Source organism: Copadichromis virginalis, linkage group LG6 (genome assembly GCF_057382275.1).
Source record: "Copadichromis virginalis isolate Kocher_CV1m ecotype Utaka linkage group LG6, C_Virginalis_male_GT1.1, whole genome shotgun sequence".
In the NCBI taxonomy this organism is placed as follows: domain Eukaryota; kingdom Metazoa; phylum Chordata; class Actinopteri; order Cichliformes; family Cichlidae; genus Copadichromis; species Copadichromis virginalis.
The window spans coordinates 43,136,711-43,158,137 of NC_140623.1; the positions used below are offsets into that span (position 1 = coordinate 43,136,711).

Genomic DNA, 21,427 nt, shown 5'->3' on the forward strand with positions numbered 1-21,427 from the left:
AACAAGGCTAAATAATTATATAAACTTTTCTCAATCTAAATATTGTACTTTGGTAAAATTAAAAAATAAATGTAGTGCAGGTCTATGATGATTTTTAGTGCTACTATCATCTAGTTCTGATTCTGGTTCTGTCTTGGTTAAGTCCCAAGTAGTCCTGATTTTGAACTGTTGTAGTCCTGTTTTAATTCTGGATCAGTTCTTGGTCTGGTTGAATTGGGGTTTAGTCCTCGTGTCTTGATACAGCCCTGATTTTGTTCTGCCTTGCTGCTTAATTAAAAAACTAGTTTAAGGTGTTCTGCACATGTGAGATATATATTTTTCCCTATATGAAGTCATTCTTTTTTGAACAAAACTCAAAACAGAGCCAATTAATCTTTCAGTCATTTCTACCCCCCCCCCCCCCCCCCCCCGGGAAAAAAAAATCCCACATGCATACTATCCTTTTGGGCTAAGCCCCGGGTGTTTCAAATGTCTGGCTCCGCCTCTGCTCCTGTCTAACGAGCATATATCCCTATAGAGCTTCTCTAATCGTATCCAATAGTGGACTAAAGTTAGCCTTCGTTATCAGATAACAGTGAGGTGGTATAAACACACTAAAGTAGGCGAAACACGAGAGAGAACATTTAAAGGGGAGCATGTAAAAGACAAAGTGTGAGACAAAAATAATAAATCGAGCAATTCTGAGATTATTTTATGAAATTTCTGACTGATTATAATCGCAGACGCTCTGGGCTCTGATTGATCGTCTCTGGATCTTAAAGTCTTTTGAGGCTTTTTGAGCTACAGGTGCTGCAGAGCCCTCGTGAAGAACTTTAACCTTTTAAAACCGGAGCGCGGTCCATCTGAGTTCCTCTTTGCGACGTGCAGAAAGCACGTTTGTCTCTTATGGTTACTAGAAACAAGAAACAGCAGACCATCGTTGTTAAGAAGTGGCTCCCAAGTTTATTTTAGTCTGAGAGAGTTTCATGTAAAATATGCACAGCTTATTTTACAAAAACGTGTGTGTGTGTGTGCGCGCGCTCTGAACTGGAATGTAGAAGGAATGCTTGACGGATGTTCAACGACTACAAGGATGCGGTGATGAAATAAAACCTGTCAGACCCGAAGCGGCTCTGACGTGATGGCAGTCGGCTTTGTTTTTACAGTGCAGTGAACAAAGAGTCGCAGTACGCACACAGCTCGACAACTTTATGTCCACAAATCGACACGTTCACCACAGCGCAAGTAGAAATACAAACACAACAGATGCAAAATTAATGGCTGTGAAATTATTTTCTTCGTATCCAGATGCAGCGAGGGACCTCGGGGCTCCAGAGCCGAGCTGGATTCAGACAGTCTGTATGAGCCGCTCGGCCCATAAAACAGAAGCAAAAAGAACAAAGCACACAGATCCAGATACACATCGATATGAACGTTTAAAGATTTTAAACCTTATTTGTGTTTCAAAGAAATGAATAACCTCGGACCGACAACACAAATGTACAGTGTGTGTGTGTGTGTCACAGAGTGAAAACAGTGCTGTAAACTCATCCAGAGTGACGGACATGTGACCGACTGCTCCAACAGAAGTAAACATCTACACAGGCTGCAGTTCCTCTAACGTCCAGCAGAGGCTCCAGCAGTGAGTCCGCAGAAACACGTTCTCCTCCTGATAGGCCGAGGACACAGGCGGCTTTAGCTGCTAGCTGTCTGCTAGGCTTCACCTGAACTGACGTCTGGACAGTGTTTGTGCTGTTTTAATGATTATCTGACCATCAAATGTCAGCTGTGAGGTTACTGTCCAACAAGTCTGAACAGTTTTACTGAGTGAAATTCCAGGTTTTTAATGTGATTTTAGTGATCAGCTGGTATTTGTTGCCTGTGGATGCAGACTGCTAACCAGGCTGGCTAGCATTAGCTAATAACTTTCTCCTGTAAGTACGGTGACTTCTGGCTCTAAAAACATTTGGCAGTGTTACAAAATCCATCTTTTCTATACAGGCTGTGACACGTAGCTAAACATGGTCTTTTTAACAGAACAGACGAGGCCGCTTTAAGTTAATGTAATGGATGATGTAACGAATTATCTTTCACAGCTGGGCCCACGTCCTCATTTAAGTTTGGTAACGTTTTAGCAGGTAAAAGTGATGCTTTGACATGAATTGAGCTGCGGTTTGGGGAAGGCCTCGAAGGGGACTGGCGAAGGCTCCCGGGCGGATCCCCGTGGACGAAATAGAAGTGAAGAAGCTAAAGAGTGGAGAACAAGGAGGGAGGGGCATGTAAACGAGAATGATCGGCTTGCAGAACTGGGGGAACCGATATAGGTGACAGCCGGAGAAGCGTGTTTGGAGGCGTGGTCCCGCTCCTGAAATTCCGATACATCAGTCATCTGTCAGTGCGGCCCAGGGCGGCTGTGGCTACAATGTAGCTGCCATCACCAGTGTGTGAATGTGTGGATGGCTGGATGTAGTGTGGAGCGCTTTGGGGTCCTTAGAGACTGAGTAAAGCGCTATACAAATGCAGGCCATTTACCATAATCTCCAATACAAAAAGTAAAGATGATGTAATAGATTACACACCTGTTACGTCACAGTGTCATCTCCCTGTGCCACAGCCTTTCTTTCCAGGCCGACTCTGAACCTGAGCTGCTAAATCTGAACTTATTTCACTCTCTGAAAATCAGCTGATTGAAACACATGCTGCATAAAATTGACCAAAAACACAAAATCAAAGCACATAAAGCAGCAACGCAACTGGGACATCATCAAAACAAGTAGATTTCCACACCGACTGTGTCCTAACGCTATACCAAGCAGTAATCAGCACATCTGACTGTGGACTAAGACGATGGACACGAGCACAGAAATGAGAGACATGACGCAAACGTGCACAGTCAGGATGTGATGCAGAGTCTGCACACAGCTGCAGACGGCCGGCTGTTTTCATCACAACTATGCAAATATTTCTGGGAGGGAAACACTGATGTAAATAACGCAGCGACGGCGTCGTGTTAAGCTAACTGAACATCCTTCCAGGAAACAGTTTGGACAAACGTGGCCTGAGCGTGAAGCTGGTTCAACAGGAGTGCTGCACACAGCACAGAGGAGAGCAGCGTGCGACTGTGCCGCCATCACATTCTGTTCGCTTTAAACAAACAAAGATTTCTCAAAAACAAATAAAAGGGCTAAACTGGCATCACAGCTGGAACAGGCTGACCACGACTACCCGAGTCCTGTTGAACAGAAGACACCTGAACAACGTTTGGTTAATCTCGCCTCCTCACCTCGTTGCAGAGTCCTCAAACCTGGAGCCTTCTCCCTGCGCTGCTGCAGCGATTACATCACTGTGACACAGTGTCAGTGAACTTTGTGCAGAAAATGAGGTTTCATTATTAGGAAACTGGCTAAACGTGCCAAATGACTGCAGGATATAAAAGGAGATGACTGAATGCTGCAGCTCCCCCCTCACTGCTCATGTCAGCAGCTGAAAGTAATTAAAGTTACCACACTGCTTCCTAGAAAACACAACAAAATTCCAAAGAAAGTCCGTGAACGGTCAAAGTGACGTAAGCCAGCAGTAATTCATCCCAAAAACAAGCAAAGCAGAGAATCGCTGCGTTTCAGACCTGAACTAAAGTCACAAAGCTGAAGCGACTGACTGCACCTCACACTTTCTCCAAATGAATTTCAAATGTCAAAACTCTGTCGCACAAAAAATGAAAATGAAGACTGGAAATGTGATGAACCTGGGTCTAGCTGCTCGCATGTTCTTAAAGGGAGTGAGTGTGAGCTTCCAGTGTGACTGTGCGCCGCCGCCGCCGCAGCGTGGGACGGCCACTCCCGACATACGCAGTGAGGTTTGAGTGTGTGGGTCGTGTAAGCATGTATGACACATCTGTAATGAAACATCAGGGCGTTGTCAGCGTGTCAGGGAGGAAATCAGTGCAGAAAGGACAACTCTCACAATGGGTGCATCGAACCTGACTCACACAGATCCCATGATGCTGAGTGACAGAAAGCTGCAAAGATGCACAGCTTTTGTTTGGCTGTTCTTTCTTTTGCAAGCGTCACTTTAAATGGAGAGGAAACCTGAACTGGGCGGCTCAAGTGTTTTGATCTTCAGCTGAAAGATGAAACCAGCGCTGCAGTTCCTCTGACGTCCACTAGAGGCAGTGAGCCAGCCCCGATAGACTCCCGCCTCTGCAGCAGGTGGATGGCGACACAGGCGGCTGCTAGCTTCACCTGAACTGGACCTCTGGACCGTGTTTGTGCTTTCGGAGCCTTTTGGAGCCATGACATCATGTGACCAATAACATGGCTGCTGTGAGGTCACTGCACTTGGAGTCGTATCTGGTGAGCGAAATTCAAGGTTTTTACTTGGATGACACTTTGTTTTGCCACACCCTTACATGCAGTCTGCTAACCAGGCTAGCTCATGTAATCGCTTCCCCTTTGGCAGCCAGAACGGTAACATTAAGGCTTTGACATCAGAGTCCTTCTCAGGTTTGTGGCTTTCACTTCTTTCCAGGCGGTTTCAGATCAGGTCAGCCTGAGCTGATCTGAAACCGATCTGTCACGAGAACAGACACAATACTAAAACTCACAGAAAACTCAGGACTATGGTACAGTGTCTTTGTCTGTCTTTTATGTGCAGTCTTTGTCTGAACCAGTATTGTTTCAGAGGATTAAACAGACGAGCTCACACTTTTCAGACTTCAGACTGCGGTGGAGCGACGGAGGCTTTAACTGTAGCAGAGACAGACAGATCTAAGCTGCACTTCTCCACCCGGAGCCCGAGCTCAGCTGCACGCCGCCTGCCGCATTTCAGTCTGGGAATCCGGCTTTTTCAGACTTTTACATTAGTATGCTGATGAGATACGTCCACAGCACACAGGATATCTACACACTTGTCTTTTTACTGGTTATTTTTCTAAATACTTTTAAGCTTCCAGAAGTTTTACGTTCAGCTGATAGCAGACCTGTGATCGCTGAGACTGCATCAGCGTCTGGGCCTCTCAGGGAAATCGAATCCTCACACCTGTTATACACAACACAGCAGACCTGGAAGTGAAGCTGCAGGCTGTGCTTCAAACTCAAGACCACTGTGCTGACTGATACACTGCCTGTGTCTCCACCCACCTGTTTATCACGAGGCCACGCCCCTCATAATGCGAAGCCTTACAGTTTAAATGGATAGAGTTGTTACAAATGGTGAAATCAGCTACAGAGACCAGATGGTCTACGAGTCTACAGGCGCTGACTCACTTTTGGCGCCGCCCTCTAGTGGCCATTAGAGGAACTGCAGTTTCTCGCACTTACGTGTGGTTGAGACGTTCAGCCCAGCTGGCCGTGAGTCACAGTATCCTTCACGCTATTGATCGAGCTGGTTTCAGTTAACTGAAATCCCCCACTTTGTCTTTGGCAGGTCAGATTTTCCACCACTAAAATATTATCAGACTGGAAAAGAATGAATTCCACGTGGAGGACGTAATCCCGACACGTGGCGCCCTGTCTGCTGCTCCGTCACGTCTGCCACGCACTCTTCAACAACATTTTTAATTTCAACATCACAGACTTGGTATCAAAGACTATCAGAAGATTATTTTTAACTACATGAACCTTTAAAAAAGTTTTCTGTGGTTTTCAGGCAGAGATCCAGTTTATCCATCCTTCATGACAAAGATCATCCTGATTGGCTCTCTGAGGTTCATGGAAAAGGAAATGCAGATGTTCGTGCGCCTGCGTCTGAATAATCTCTCGTCCTTTGTCTCTACTGCTTATGCACGTCCTCGTGCCGCAGTATCTTGTACAGGACCCAGTAGAATATGTTGAAGAAGAGGAAGGCCAGCGGGAAGCCGGCCCTCGACACAGTGTCAATCTTTTTGGCTCGGTCGATGAACAGCTTCCTCATCTCCTCCATGCTTTTACCCCCACTGGCTGCTGCAGGTGCATTCTGGGTAGCGTTCTGCGCCGTGGCTCCCGGCGTGTTCAGTGCACTCACGGCGTTGTTGGCGCTGGCCTTCGACTCCTTGCTGTTACTCGGGGTGGAGGTCACGGCGGCAGCAGGGGTCAGCCTGCTCTCATGTGCCCCCCCTTCCTGTTGGAGAGACGAGGAGGAAGAGGAGGAGCAAGGGGAGGAAGGGGTAGGGGGTCACGGATTATTTGTGAATCTGTTCACCGGTTTGGCCTCTGAGCGAGGCACCACACCTGACCGAAGCACAAAAACGAAGAAGCAAATGAATTCAGATTTCCTCGGGTTGGTGCTCGGAGCTACTTTCTCTACGTTCCTGTTTAAAACCTTCTGAAGCTGACCTACAGACAAACACCAGCTGTGAGGCGTTAAAGAGAAACCAGCAGTGCAACGAGTCATTAAGAGTTTAGCTCAGAGTTTAAACTCTGCCCCCTGGTGGTGAAAGCTTTAGTTAAACTCTGCTGAGGAAATTACAAAAGGTATCTTTACACCTGCCGCGTGCTTTTGAATCAAATTTTAGGCAGAAATGTGACGACACTGAGCCGAGAAATGTTTGTATATGAGATCATAATAAGGATGAAGATGTTTTTGGGAGCCATTGATTCACAAAAATAATCTAAAGATTAGTTCAGGTGTTACAGCTGCGGTTTCAGTTAAATGTGCAGAGAGATGTCAGCCATCAGTAAACAGCTGTATGTATCCAAACCTTCCTGCCCTGCGTGAAAAATCACGAGGTCTGATTACTGCCAGGCCTGCTGCCATCACTAAAATAGACGAAGACCAACTGAAGCAGACTGAAAGATCTCAAACGGCAGCACGCCACGATCTCAAGAAGCAGCTGAGGAGCAAAGTCAGTGACATCATCAGCCTGAGAGGGTGACGGAGACATTTCTAAGGCTGTGGGACTCCAGCGACCCACGCTGAGAGCCTGGGAACCATCGCCGACTCATCCAGGAGGTCACAGAAGAGCCCAGAACAACATCTATTAAGCTCAGCTAGGGTCAGAGGTCACGACTCAACGGTAAGAAAGAGGCGGGGCAAAGATGGGAGAGTCCAAGCAGAAACCACTGCTGACCAAGAAGATCACAAAGTCTCGTCGCACATCTGCCAACAAACATCTGGAGGATAATATTCTGAGGGCTGACGAGACAGAAGCTGAACTTTCTGAAGCTTTGAGTCACGTGTGCATCAGACTAACCACGCAGGAACCAGCAGCTCCGCCTCTGATTGGCTCAAAGGGACAAAATAAAGGTTCTGGAGCGTCCGAGTCAAAGTCTGGACTTAAACCAGACTCAGATGCTTTGATGCTGGAAACCCTCCAGTGAGACAAACAGCAGGTATCAGGTTACACTCAGGACAGGCAGGTGTGGATACCTTTGTTCCCTTAATGAGTGACATCATCATTTAAAAACCATGCCTGTGGATAAACAGTGATGTCAGAGTCTGTGCTGGCGTCCTGTGATTTTTGTTCTTTGGCTCACAGACTTCCTGTCAGCTTACAGCATCCTCAGACTGTCCACACAGTCAGGCCGCTCTGCAGGCGGCCGGTGGGAGACAATGTCCCAGCCTCCAGCTGTTCATCATCACTGAGCGGCCGCGTGTTTGTCTGGACAAACCGACACATACTCTGTAAGCTGAAGACATTTCTGAGCACAGTTAAGCTCAGCTGAAGTTTTACATGCTCACTCAAACTGTCCTGATCCAGATGTGCACTCATCTGGAAATATGTCATTAAAAACCACAGAAACAGTCACGACTCGCACACATCAGAGAAATACGTTTATGTTCGTGTCACCATTTTACTCCTTCAACACATCCTGTCTTATTTATGAAGCTGCTGTGTGAAAAGTGTCAGACTGATGGAGGAGGAGCTCCTGCAAGAGAAACATGCGCACAGACACACACACATGCAGCGTGGCATTACCCCGTGGTTGCTGGTGTAGATGTTGGTCATAGATCCGTACAGAGGCTCTGCCGCTTTGAGGCCGTCGTCAGTGTTAATACGACGAAGGGACTCGGCTAGCTCCTCTGGATCAACGGCACCTCCACTGATCTACCGACCGACAGCATGCACACGTCAACAGAAAGCAAAAGGAAGAACAAAAGAAAAAGAGCAGGCTGGGCCGCTCAGCCGTTCAGTCAACGCAGGGAAACGTTCAGCTGCTTGCACAGACGCACAGATAGGAACGCTGATGGATTTGCATCAGACGCTGTCTATGAGCTAAATCGACCGTAAAATGATTTTTTATGTGTTTTCTTTTCCAAAATTGTTTCCATGTGTGTTTGTTTTTATTTCATTGTGTTAAACAGTAAACTTAGTGTGTCTGCAGGTCTCTGTTCACATTCAGTCTTCAGACCCACAGGCTCAGCGTCTGTGCTTTCATCAGGACGTGTCAGTGACACGTTTGTGTTGGCGAGTTGACTGAATGCTGATCTTCCAGCCCGCCGAGGTCGTGATCACGCACCGAGCTCAGGCTCATCCGGGTTGGATGGCTGCAGAAACACAGAATCATCACACTGATGCGGTTACATGCTGCGTCATGCACCGATACAGCGAGATGACTCAAACATGCGGAGCGAGAAGCACCGATTCCTCCACCACTTCCTCCTCCCTCTCCGGCCCAGCTCCAATCCGACCTGGCGCTCCACGCTGAGCTGGAAGCTCAAACGTCAGATGGAAGTGATAAATCCATTTCTGACATGCTCCCACATATCTCTGTCTTTCTATAAATTCTAATAAGAATAAAAATAACGAGTTAGCACATTTCAAAAGTGTTTCCATAGAAACAAACGAGATGTGTGTGCAGGTTTATACGTGACACACGTCTAAAGCTAATCCAGACTTTTATCCTGAAATCTTTCAGGGATTTTTCCACCCTGGGATGGGCCAAAAGTGTACTCATGACTTCTGCACAGATATATGAAAAATTTAAATAACAGAAGTTGGAAGAGATTTTTTCCTGGATGCAGCGAGTCAAAGTTTTCCTGAACTCTAAACATCGGACGAGGCTGAAAATTCCCACGATGAATGATTTGTGCTGCTGTCAGCGTTCCCCTCAGCCGGGGTGCTCAGCCTCAGCCTGGACGGCGTGGACCTGCGCTCCTCACAGTGAGCCGGATTGGATCTGGGCCTTTCTCACCTCGTGCCGTCTCTGAGCAGAACGCTGCAACAACAACGTGTCACCACACGGTGGCAGCCTCAGCCCAGAGCACACGAGTCACAGCGGTCCATCAGTCTGTGGATGCAGGTCACAAACTGTGTGTAGGTGTTCCTCACTCTGGATGGTGCTGCGTTCGCTGTGCTGTGCAGTGTGTGGGACTTTTCTGTACCTTGCTCTTATTCTTGTTGTGCCGTCTGAAGCGCAGCAGCTCTTTGTGTTGCCTCGACACAAAGTTAACGGCGGCGTACTCCAGCAGCGCAGAGAAGACGAACAGAAGACACACGGCCATCCAGATATCGATGGCCTTCACATAAGAGACCTGTAAACACACACACGCTTCATTCAGCAGGCTGGAGGCGCTCACCGTCAGTGGTTTAAGTTCACAGTGAGTCTCAAACGTAACTCCGACTGCACAGATGTTTCATTTTCTGCAATAATTATAGACTTTATTTCAGGGCTGCAGCTGTGTGTGTGTGTGTGTGTGTGTGTGTGTGTGTGTGTGTGTGTGTGTGTCTGAGTGCGCTGCTGTGACACCCGTGGTGTCAAGAAGATGTAACTGCCCTCCTTTATGAAACGATGACTTATTCAGACACATGTAACATACTGGAGTGCAAAGCTCTGTTAAGCACTGGAAACATGAGAAACCTCCTAACCTCCACACACACACACACACACACACACACACACACGCACGCACGCACACACACACAGCTGTTCGGCCTAGCCTTTGTGTGTGTACAGTATGTGAGGGAGGGATGAGTGTGCTGATGAGTTAATAAGGCTTATGTAACGAGCGCTCCGTGTCTGATTGTTTCTCATGCATACACGATACCAGAGCAGGACTGTGGGGCTTGTTGTCACTCACGCTCTGCCAGACGCATGATGTGTGGAATAAACAGACTTCGGTTTGTGCGTGCAAAACATCCGGTAAGATGGCGGAGGACAAAAACTCAGCAGCACGTCACCATGGTAACATCTGCCGCAGACCTAACCTGGTCCAAAGCAAACTCCAGATGAGACATTAACATGTATAAACCCCTGTCCAATCGACCAATCACATTCAAAACGTCCCTGGGTCACTGTGTGACCCCCGTGCCTGCAGGCTTTGTGTTGCTCTGCTTCACCAGCTGTCTCCAGAGTGGATGCAGGAGCTTTGTCTGGGCTGTGGTGGAAGCTGCTCTGAATTGTGAGGTTTTACATCATGAACAGCTGAGTGTGTGCTTTTGTTTTTCTTGGGTAGGAACGGCAGCACTTTGTGATGGAGATGTTACTCTGCTGCAGAGCAGCTACACCTCCACAATACCAACTGAAGTGCCAAGCTTCTGCAATGGCTGCACCTAAACCCCGCATGTCAGACTCCATTCAATCATTTAAAAACTCACCTGTTCCACCTAGCCTTTGAAGCAAACTAGTTCGGACTTCCACCCGGTCTGCATTTGTGCTATGTAACTGTAACTGTCACTGTAACTGTAACTAAACCTGTTTATTAACTGTTTTTGTTGCCATTCGTTGGAATCTGCCTTGTGTGAAGCACTTTCATGGACACTTCCCTTTTTAAATGTGCTGTAGAAATAAATACTGATTGAATAATTGAGAGTCTGTGATGGGAAGGAAAAAAAGATGGAATGGTTGGAAGGCTGAGTCTGCCGGAGAGAAGAGAAGACATGGATGCAGCATCACCTCTGCTGGACACGCAGCGGCGGCTGAGGACCGCCTACTGTGAACCGCGTCATCATTACAGCCTCACAACGAACAACATGTCGCGCTAATATTATCCTTCATCTACATGCATTCAGGTAGCAACAGTCCTCACAGTGTGTGCAGCGTGAGGCCTTTTACACACGCACACACACACACACACACACACACACACACACACACACACACACACACACACACACACACACCTTAGGCAGTGAGGTCCTGGAGCCTGAGCTCTGCGTCGTCATGGTGAGGACGGTGGTGATGCCCAGGGCCACGCGGGCCGGTGCGGCGTCCATGTTGATCCAGAAGGAGACCCAGGACAGGATGACGATGAGCAGGGAGGGGATGTACATCTGGATCAGGTAGTAGCCCATCTGACGCTCCAGGTGGAAGCGCACCTCGATGCAGGTGAACTTTCCTGTGACAAAGGAGCGACAGTCACAAACCTGCAGACAGGAAAACTTCAACATAGGCTTTGGCATGAGCGACGGGGGCGAGAGGATACTCCCACCTCGTAGCCGACTCGCTAGCAGCATGGCCGCTTCACCTGTCCCTCGGCCTCCTTTAGCAGTAATGATACTTGTAACATATGTGTACCTGGGGCTTCTGTTTAAGACACCACCAACTTGTTCATGTGTCTAACCGCTTTTACCCACTCGGCGACACACCCGCCGCGGGTCAAACTCTGACTCTGTTCTGCCAAAACAATGTGGGACTCTGTAGTTTTCTCTGGTCCCCTCCCCAGTCAGACCAGGAGTGACATGTTTAGCCGCATGTTCTCCTTAAATTGCTGGCTGTCTGAGTGGTGTCCCAGAAACGATGTGGGCTTCATAGATAATTGGCAAACCTTCTGGAGGAAACCTGGTCTTGTTAGGAGAGACGGCATCCATCCCACTTTGGATGGAGCAGCTCTCATTTCTAGAAATATGGACAAATTTATTAAACCCCCCAAAATATGACTATCCAGAGTTGGGACCAGGAAGCAGAGCTGCAGTCTTACACGCCTCTCTGCAGCTTCTCTCCTCCTGCTACCCCCCCAAAAACCCATCTCCATAGAGACTGTGTCAGCTCCCAAACAGACAAAAAACAAACTAAAAACCAGCAACAAACAACTTAAACATAAACAATCACAAAGAAAGAACAATACAGTATCCACATCTGAACCAAAGAGTAACACAGTGAAATGTGGATTATTAAATATTAGGTCTCTCTCCTCCAAGTCTCTGTACATGACTGAATAATTGATCAACAAATTGATTTACTCGATTAGCCTGCACTTTGCTCTCGCTCTGCAGGCCTACTTGTTGTTCCTAGAGTATTTAAAAGTAGAATGGGAGGCAGAGCCTTCAGTTTTCAGGCCCCTCTTCTGTGGAACCAGCTTTCAGTTTGGATTCAGGAGACAGACACTATCTCTACTTTCAAGATTAGGCTTCAAACTTTCCTTTTTGCTAAAGCATATAGTTAGGGCTGGACCAGGTGACCCTGAATCCTCCCTTAGTGATGCTGCAATAGACGTAGGCTGCCGGGGATTCCCATGATGCACTGGGTGTTTCTTCTTCACTCACTATGTATTAACAGACCTCTCTGCACTGAATCATATCTGTTATTAACCTCTGTCTCTCTTCCACAGCATGTCTTTATCCTGTCTTCCTTCTCTCACCCCAACCAATCACAGCAGATGGCCCCGCCCCTCCCTGAGCCTGGTTCTGCTGGAGGTTTCTTCCTGTTAAAAGGGAGTTTTTCCTTCCCACTGTCGCCAAAGTGATTGCTCATAGGGGGTCATGTGATTGTTGGGTTTTTTTCTGTATGTGTTATTGTAGGGTCGACCTTACAATATAAAGCTCCTAGAGGTGACTGTTGTTGTGATTTGGCGCTGTGTAAATAAAGCTGAATTGAATTGAACTCGTATAGTAAACTTCCAAATTTTGGTCCCTACAAACATATGTGTACACACACACACACACACACACACACGCACACACACGCACACACACACGCGCGCGCACACGCACACACGCACACACGCACGCACACACACGCACACGCACACACGCACGCACACACACGCACACACACACGCACGCACACACCTTGGAGCACAAACGTGACGGATGAAACGTGGCAACCGTTTCATCCTGTGTGCATCTTACCTGCATCCTGATGCTTACAGCAGTGTGTGTGTGTTACCTGTGTTGTAGTGCTTGGTGCAGTATCGGAGGTCTGATTCATCTTTGAGGATGAACTGTGGGAGCGTGAGGCCGTCGGCCACTTGAACAGGTCCGTTCTCCTGCCACTCAAAGATCAGGTCGTTCATGGTGTAGCCGACTGAAACACAGAAATTATGAGAGACAAAAGATTTAAAAAAGGCCACAGAGCACAAGTCTGTGTGTAGTTTGACCATCTTTTGTTCAGATTGTGTCGACTTGTGTTCGCACTCTTGTGTCTGCAGACTGTCGGTGTTTCAGGGCAGCAGGCACGTTTTCCTTCCTCGTGGGGCCCGCACTACGACAGATGCTGAACACACCCAGGGTCTCCATTTATGCAGCTTCAGTGTTTTTAATGTTTTTATTGTTTTTAAATGTGCATCTCTGTGTCGGCATCGTTTCCTCGGTGGTCCTCGGTCTCTGTGTTTCAGCATCACTGTGTTTTTGGTTATTTCCTGTTTTATTTTGAAGGGTACTTTTCTCTCGTGTCTTGTTCTGATTTTTCCCCCTTTGTGACCGTCTGCTGTGTTTTCACCTGTGTTGGCTCACCTGTGCCTCACATGGTAACTGGCCTGGTTCTTGCTCTGTACAACATGCCTCATTTACACGAGCACGATGATTCGTAAATCTCAGATTTTTTCACAACCCAACATAAAAAAAACATCAAATGTTTAAAGTGAAAAAACTATGAGCTCATTTTGAGTTTGGGGGCAGCAACACGTCTCTAAAAGATCTGCAGGGCTGCAACAAGAAGCTGGAAAAGTAGTTCGGACGAGAAAGAAAAAGCTGGAGGAACACTGAGCTGCTAATCAGGCTGTCAGCAGGTCAGTCACATGATCGGGTATAAAAAGAGCGTCTCAGAGGGCCAGAAGTTCTCAGAAACTGCATCCACAAACTGGTTTTCAGAACGATGCTCCTCACTGTGAACATCTCATCGTCATCATGTGGAGGAATCTCTGTGCGCAGAGAAGAAGCCAGATGTGACCGGCGCCATCTCCTCTGGACCAAAGCTCCTTTAAAACTGATCTGAGGTCAGACTCATCCAAACATGGACGCCGCATCCTCGGACTGAAGAGGAGAGCATCCAGCTCATTATCAGCGCTCAGGTCAACGCCTGCAGCTCTGATGTTTAGGGGGCGTGCCTGTGGGACTCACAGCTGGCACATCTGGATACCAAAAAAAGGAGGAAGCAGAGCGAGGACTGCTGAGCTGTGAAAGTCCAGCAGCTGCTCTCCGCAGCTCGCAGACGCTCTCAGACTGATGTTCGAGGACAACGTTTGCAGATCGCTGCAGCCTGTTTTTGTGTCAGCCCTGATTTCCGGCTCTGTTTAGCTTCCTTAGTTTTCCCATCTTTAGGACTCGTGCATCTCATTGGTGCGTCCCGTCCTCAGCACACAGGACACTGGATGTTTTTAGATAGAGCTCACGGCCAAACGCACCACCAGCACAGATATCACCACACACATCAGAGAGGCACTGCAACGTGCCCGAGGACGGGCCAGAGATGGCTGGATGATGCAGGAGGCTTGATGTTAATGCAAACAGATGCCGTGATATTATTCTTGTTTTCACACATGCGTCTTATATCCAGCTTTCAGTGGCCCCTCTTCTTCTGTGTCCGGGTGAAGGCAGAGGGAGAGCGGAAGCCACGTATGAATGCGTGCGGTCGGAGCGCTGCGGGGCTCTTCGGCGAGCGCAGGAAGCAGCTGGTATGTGCTGGTGCAAGCCTGCAGCCATGCACAGAAAGAATGAGTTCATCCTGCTTCTTAAGCTTCGGCTGAAAGTGCGTGAAAAGTGTTTGCATGTTAAAAAAGAGAAAAACAGAGGAGGCCTGCAGCCTTCCACACGAGCATCTGTGCTCGGCTCGGGATGCTTTTAAATCTTACGACGGCCTCCGGTGGCAGCGGCGGCCGTGACTGTCGACTCGCTGCACTTACAAGCTCGGCTGGTCCCGGACGCGACCTGAACAGGGTCAGGCTGCAACCACAGCCTCCAATTATGTTTCACGGAACGAGACATAAACCTGGACCGAGGACTTTCTGTCCTCGAACACGGACCACGTCACGACTCATTTCCTCTGCATGCCAGTATGTCCTGATGCGTCCTTATGGTTCGTCTGACATCAGGGAGCAGCAATGCAAATAATCTGTGCGTGTCTGTGTGTGCGTGTGCTTACGTCTCAGTGTGTGTGTGTTTCTATGTGTGTGTATGTGGGTCAGAGAGGACTGGAACTACCAGTGAAGATGAATAAGCTCTTCGAGGGCTGTGTCCCTGAGGCCAGGCCTCTGATTGGGCAGACGATGGATTCGTCATCATAACTGTATCAACATCATTAAACACGACTGCTTCCTTAAAAAGATATGCTGCTAAAATATGTTCCCATGGAGGGAGACTAAATATACTTCAAGATGGATGAATGAATCTCTTCTTCATCCAGCTTTCTGGAGCATCATCCGCACGACATCAACAGATTCTGAAATCATGGTATTGTTTGCAGCACGGACTTCCTGCGTGTGCAGGCAGCACACGTCTGAACAGAAGCAGCGTGCTACATATTCAGAGTCACGCACCGAGCCTCTGTGGGCGCGGAGACGGATCGGAGGAGACGTATCGCTGGGATATGGAATATACATGTTCACGCGGAGCAGAAACACGACAGGTGGCGGCGGCGGGCGGGGGGCTGCTGTATGTTTAAGCACACAGCTTTAACCCGAGGAACTTCCCTCTCCATGACAGAAGTCTTAATCCACACTCGGGCTGCTTTTATCTGTCTGTGAGGGGGGGGATTTAAACATTATCTACACGGATCAGAGTTTTAATCTCATTCTGAGCCTCGCTGGGAATGACTGCCGCTGTAATTAGCTCCTGTCTATCTCTGCAAATTCACAGCGGCCCAGAGCCGCAGCCTCTGAAGCATCTCCCATCAGCTGGTCAGAAAGTTTAGCTGATCCAGCCGCAGCACACGTCTGCTTCAGAATCAAGGCGACGGCCGACAGGAGAGCAGACCCTGCTAACAGCTCCCCAAATGGCTCTTTAAATGTCAGCTGCATTTTGGCTCATGGTCCATTTAAGGTGGACTGTGACCAAGTAGAAACCCATCCCATCACGGACGCTGTGTCCTCTGGACTGAGGATGAGGAACCATCTGGCTTACTGTCAGTTCAAAGATGGTCCTCCAGATGGTAAAGAGGGAGGGGTGCAGTAGTCCACATGGCAGGGGGAACTTGTTCATCCATGGAGCAAACAGGCTCTTTAAATGTCAGCTGCATTCTGGCACCAAGAAAGCGATCTGTTAGTGTTTTCCTGTATTCGTGTAGGGATTCATCTCCCACCGAGGAAACCTTCAAAATGTGTCGCAGGCGAGTTCAGAGTTTGTTCTGTGGACGTGTGAAGGTTGGTGTGACACAGGAGGATGCTGGGATAGAGAGAGAGATGCAGGCAGGTGAAGAAGAAGCATCTCCGCGTACGTATGAACACACGTGTGGCAGAACGACACGGCTTGTCAGCTGCAGTTTGGCTGCTGATGTGAAGACGAGGACTCTGTTTTCCCAGGTGTGCCTGAAGGAGTCGCGGGGCACAGCTGCAACAACGAGCTTGACTTGGAGTCAAAGACCCCGCCCCATCACCAGCCGCCCTGTCGTGTTGTGACCATAAATTTTAAATGTTCACATGTGACCGAGTCGCAGCTCCTCGATGATGCATCCTTCTCTGCACCTTGACCATAACATTGCATCTCCTGCAGTTTTGCATTGACGGTGGATATTTAACTGCCCTTCTAATTGTTGGTGGTGTAGTGGTTAGCACATTTACCCGGCAAGCTCAAGTCACCGGTTTGATTCCAGGTAGTGACACTAATCGCATCAGATGTAAAAACGCTGCCAAACCAAAAATCTGGAGCTGAAAAGAGCTTCTTTGTAATTAAGAACGGAGCTCAATGGCTCACAGCCTGAATGAAAGGTGTTTCTTAACCCTTTAACCCAGGGGTGTCCAACTCCAGGCCTTGAGGGCCGGTGTCCAACTCCAGGCCTCGAGGGCCGGTGTCCTGCAGGTTTTAGATGTGTCCGTGATCCAACACAGCTGATTTAAACGGCTAAATGACCTCCTCAACATGTCTTGAAGTTCTCCAGAGGCCTGGTAATGAACTAATCATGTGATTCAGGTGTGAAGACCCAGGGTGAGATCTAAAACCTGTAGGACACCGGCCCTCGAGGCCTGGAGTTACCCACGCCTGCTTGAAACCCTTTCCGTCACCGGCGACAGGTTAGGGTTTAAAGCAGGGGTGCCCAATCCCAGTCCTCGAGAGCTACCGTCCTGCAGCTTTTAGATGCATCCTTGTTCCCACACACCTGAATCAAATGAATGGCTTGTTATCAGGCCTTTGCCAAACATGATGGCATGCTGAAGAGATCAAACCATTTGATTCAGCTGTGTTGGAGTAGGGATGCATCTAAAAGCTGCAGGATAGTAGCTCTCGAGGACCGGGATTGGGCACCCCTGGTTTAAAGGGTTAAAGACACACTGTACATCGTTCATACTGAAAGTGCTGCGAGTGTGTACAGTCATGCAGTACTTACAGCTCTCCAGCTGCATGATGCACGTCTGAACATCCATCGGGAAGTTTTTTAGATCCATGGGACACGACAGAGTTAACGTTAGCCTGAAAAGAAAGAGAGGAGACACTGAAGACCAAGACCGTGGGTTCAAAGTCACAGACATCGTAACATGTCAGTTTATATCAATGTGCCACCTGCACTGTTGGAACCAAGAGGATACCCGATAATATCAGACTTTATACATCAAAATATTCAGAAACGAGATCCCACTCTGACAAACTTACAGAACCACTGTCAGCATCTAATGTTTAAATCCTAAAGCAGGCACATGAAGACCTTCTCTCTTTGACTCACGATGGACATAAAAAGTTCCACTAAACCCAAAAATGAAGAATAAATGTTTAATCGGAGCTCATATTATAACATTTGCAAGTCAGATTAGTCAAATGAATAAATGCGGTCCAGTGTTTAAACGCGACGAGCTAGCAGTGAGAAAACAGTGTGAGGCCAGAGGACATGTGGCGAGGCAGCAGCGAGCTCAAATCAGAACATTTCTGAAGATCAGCCTAAAACTGCTCCAAAGTTTGGACCTGTTCATTAACTAACCTGTAAAGCACTTTACTTTCACATATCAAAGACTTACATTTAGCACCATGAAGTCTAAGGCGATGGACTTAAACCCAACAACAGGAAGATATTCTAAACATTTTTATATCAGTGACCTGATTAAATAGACACGACTGCAGACGTGCATATATTCATTCTGCAGATGCGTCTTCCTCGGTATCTCAGAGTTCGCTACGTGCCTCTGGCTATGAAAGCATGCATGCATGTATGTACACTGCACACGGATCCTTGGTTTCACGCATAAAGGAGCTTGTACCTTCAAATTACAGGAAATAAACAGAAGTCAGAGTGACATGACTCCATGTGTCACGAAGGTTTTTCTTAACCGTGCTGCTGCTCACCTTATAGAGTACAAAACATTGCCGTTCTTGAATATCCTGAGCAGTTTGTTGTCTGTGGTGACTTCGTGGAAGTGGGCTCCCTTCTCGTTGGCGAAGAACAGATCCGGTTTCCATATGGAGTCTAACATAGAGGGATCCAGGTCCAGAGAGTCATCGGGGTATTCGGAATACGCCAGCCTGGGATCGTTCCACTGCTGACGGAGGAAGATGTTCACTCGGTAGTCCTGCAGACACACAACATAACACGACTAAGTCACACATAGAGAAGCACATGCGACTGTCAGAAACGTAAAAATAAATAACCACAGAGATCATTTACACGAGAACAGGAGGAGAAACTATACAGTTGTCCCTCGTGACCACGTGGAAACCATCCTGTGGCCTGACTGACTGGAAATCAAGGATACCGCGTTCTCCAGACTGATGAGGAGGCGAACATCCAGCTTGTTATCAGGTCAAAGATAACAAGGAAGACGTTAGTCCACGTCCACGTCCACGAAGCCCCATCAAAGCTCTGATGCTCTGAAGGCAGCTGATGGAATCTTTTTTCAGCGAGAGACTCAAATCCAACAGCGAGTGAGTCTATAGAGTCTAAACTGGCCTGCAGCGCAGACCTTTCACACACTGACGTGTTAGGGAATGAAAAGCATGACAAAGGAGGCCCTGCATATTGTTGCATTTCCCCTGACACACAGATATGCATGCTCGTGTTGTCTGAACAGGACAAGTTCCCTGAACATGTTCTCACAGGGCGGATATAAATTGGGCTACGTGTCGTTTCACAGAAGTCCTGGAACCTGATTCGTATACTCAATCACTGAACCCGTCATATTTTTATCCTGACTGAAAGGCTTGAGGTGTACACAGATGAGACAGAGGCCTGTAATCAATTATAGACCTGTGCATCAGCTGTGCTGGAGGATAGCGTGATGCAAACATGTCAGTGAACACGTGTTCATGCACAGGCACACCTTATAGGCGGCTGACGCCTCGTTACTCCCATCAGTATACGCAGGCATGAGCGTGCAGCAATGTGACTGCTTCAGCCTTGAAGGGTCCTCGAGGCGACTCCTTTCTTACAGCTCAGTCGAAGCGCAAAAACAGCAGCAGCAACAAGTTATATTTTTAATGCTTTGGACAGGAAGTAGCGTTGCCCTGTTTGCTGCTGTGAAGACTCAGAGATGATAGTTGGAGTGACTACAGCGGCCACAGCTTGGTTCAGTGTGTTTGTACAGATGGATGTAAATCAAGTTCCTGTAAGGAATCCCACAAGGCTCAATTTTAGGCCCTGTTTTATTTCCATGTCTACAGCTAAAGTGCACCTTTAAACAGATGGCGCCACACTCGACTGGGCTCCAGCCAGCCTACCTAGAGATGAAAGAAGTAAAAGTAAATGAAAAATGGTCTTTGAAGGAACGGTGAAAAGAATGGGCAAATTCATCAAGTCAAACCATCACATCCTTTACTCTGTGACTCACAAACTCTTATGTGACATCGTTAATCTTCCAGAGACATCTGATCACAGCAGGGATCCCATGGAAGCATTAAAAATATATAAGATAACTAATTCATTATCAACAACCATATTTCTTGGGTTGGGTATCAACACCAACAACGACTGCATCAGGCAATATAAAAGAAGGAGCTGGGGTGGACGTGGGTTGCAAAGTGGCTTGCAGGGAGGTGTGCAGCAGCTTTGGAGAGGCTAAAGCAGTTTGGTCAATCTGATATCCTTGTGTCAGTGTTGTTTATGCACCAACATTGGATCTGACCAATCACCTGCAGATGTCCACTCAGGAAAGAAAATCTAACAAAGAGGGTGGTTAGGGTGTGACTGTGTTTCCATGTCCCAGAACTATGGCATCACTACAGTGTGATTGGTCACTTTAACCTGGACCAACATCAGTGATGATGATCCAGGAACAACACCAACACGACGACATCAGATCAAGTTGTTCAGCTGAGCACTCAGATCAGCTGATCTGCTGGGATAACAGCTGGAGACCCCACAGGGGAGTTTGCATGACTCAGCAGGATCCTTCCTCTTTTCCTAAGGACGCAGTTTAGTGAAGGAACCAGCTCCATTTGTCTGTTGGAGGATTTTTTTGGAAGGTTTAACGCTCCACGAGGATAAGAGCAGCACAGCCATCTGCAGGAAACACGACTGTTTGGTCCCTCGATGGTGAAGCGAGTGCCCCGATGACACTATCACTCCAATGCACGACAGCTCCATAGAAAATTCCCAGAATGCACTGTAAAAGGCAGTGAGCATCACCGCTCGCCGTGCTCACTGAGTGGAAGTGACATCACTGCTCTTCCACTTCAGCAGAGCTCGGGCGGAGCTGGAGTCGCTGTGCAGCGAGCGCACATGTGGCTGATGAAACTAACTCAAGCAGCGTCGATGCTTCTGAACGCGCTGCTTTTATTTCACGAGCTGCGACTTCTCCTCAGACGTGTCGCAGGGCCCAAACCCACAACAGCCCTGCCACAGCTTCAGCTTAGACATTTCAGATCGTTGTGTAGCCTACCGACATACAACAGGAGGGCAAGGTGCACCTAAGTGAAACCCAGATCAGACCCCCACTGTAGGACAGCAGAGTAAGAAGGTGGATAAAAGTGGAGCGAGGGCAGAGCTGTGCGGATATTACATTTCACAGGTGACTTATTCTGCACCGCTGCATCACATTTGCAGTCGTAGGAGAGCGAACGTCATGATCACGGCTCCCAGGGAGTCATGTTGCAGATTCATTGGTGTCTCAGCGCTCACTGACGCAGGACTCAGGAAATACTATTCACTGTGCAGCGATGCAGTGGCTGACCCGGGGCGATCCTGCACGCTCTCACACTCCTGATCTCTGCTGGCAGCCAGAGAGTCCTGCATCTGTTCAG

The 21,427-nt window shown here is 48.0% G+C and overlaps 1 protein-coding gene across 1 annotated transcript in view; it reads right to left on the reverse strand.

Moving 5' to 3' along the window:
• Positions 1-493: 493 nt before the first annotated feature.
• LOC146708593 (glycine receptor subunit alpha-3-like) overlaps positions 494-21,427 on the reverse strand; it is a 50,804-nt gene continuing 29,870 nt past the window's right edge. The window contains exons 4-10 of the mRNA XM_085460587.1: positions 18,539-18,762; positions 17,592-17,674; positions 13,002-13,139; positions 11,018-11,232; positions 9,280-9,429; positions 7,874-8,002; positions 494-6,075 (exon numbers count right to left, since the gene is read on the reverse strand). Coding sequence (XP_085316713.1) covers positions 5,749-6,075; positions 7,874-8,002; positions 9,280-9,429; positions 11,018-11,232; positions 13,002-13,139; positions 17,592-17,674; positions 18,539-18,762 — 1,266 coding nt within the window. The 3' untranslated portion in view covers positions 494-5,748. The remainder of the gene's footprint in view (positions 6,076-7,873; positions 8,003-9,279; positions 9,430-11,017; positions 11,233-13,001; positions 13,140-17,591; positions 17,675-18,538; positions 18,763-21,427) is intronic.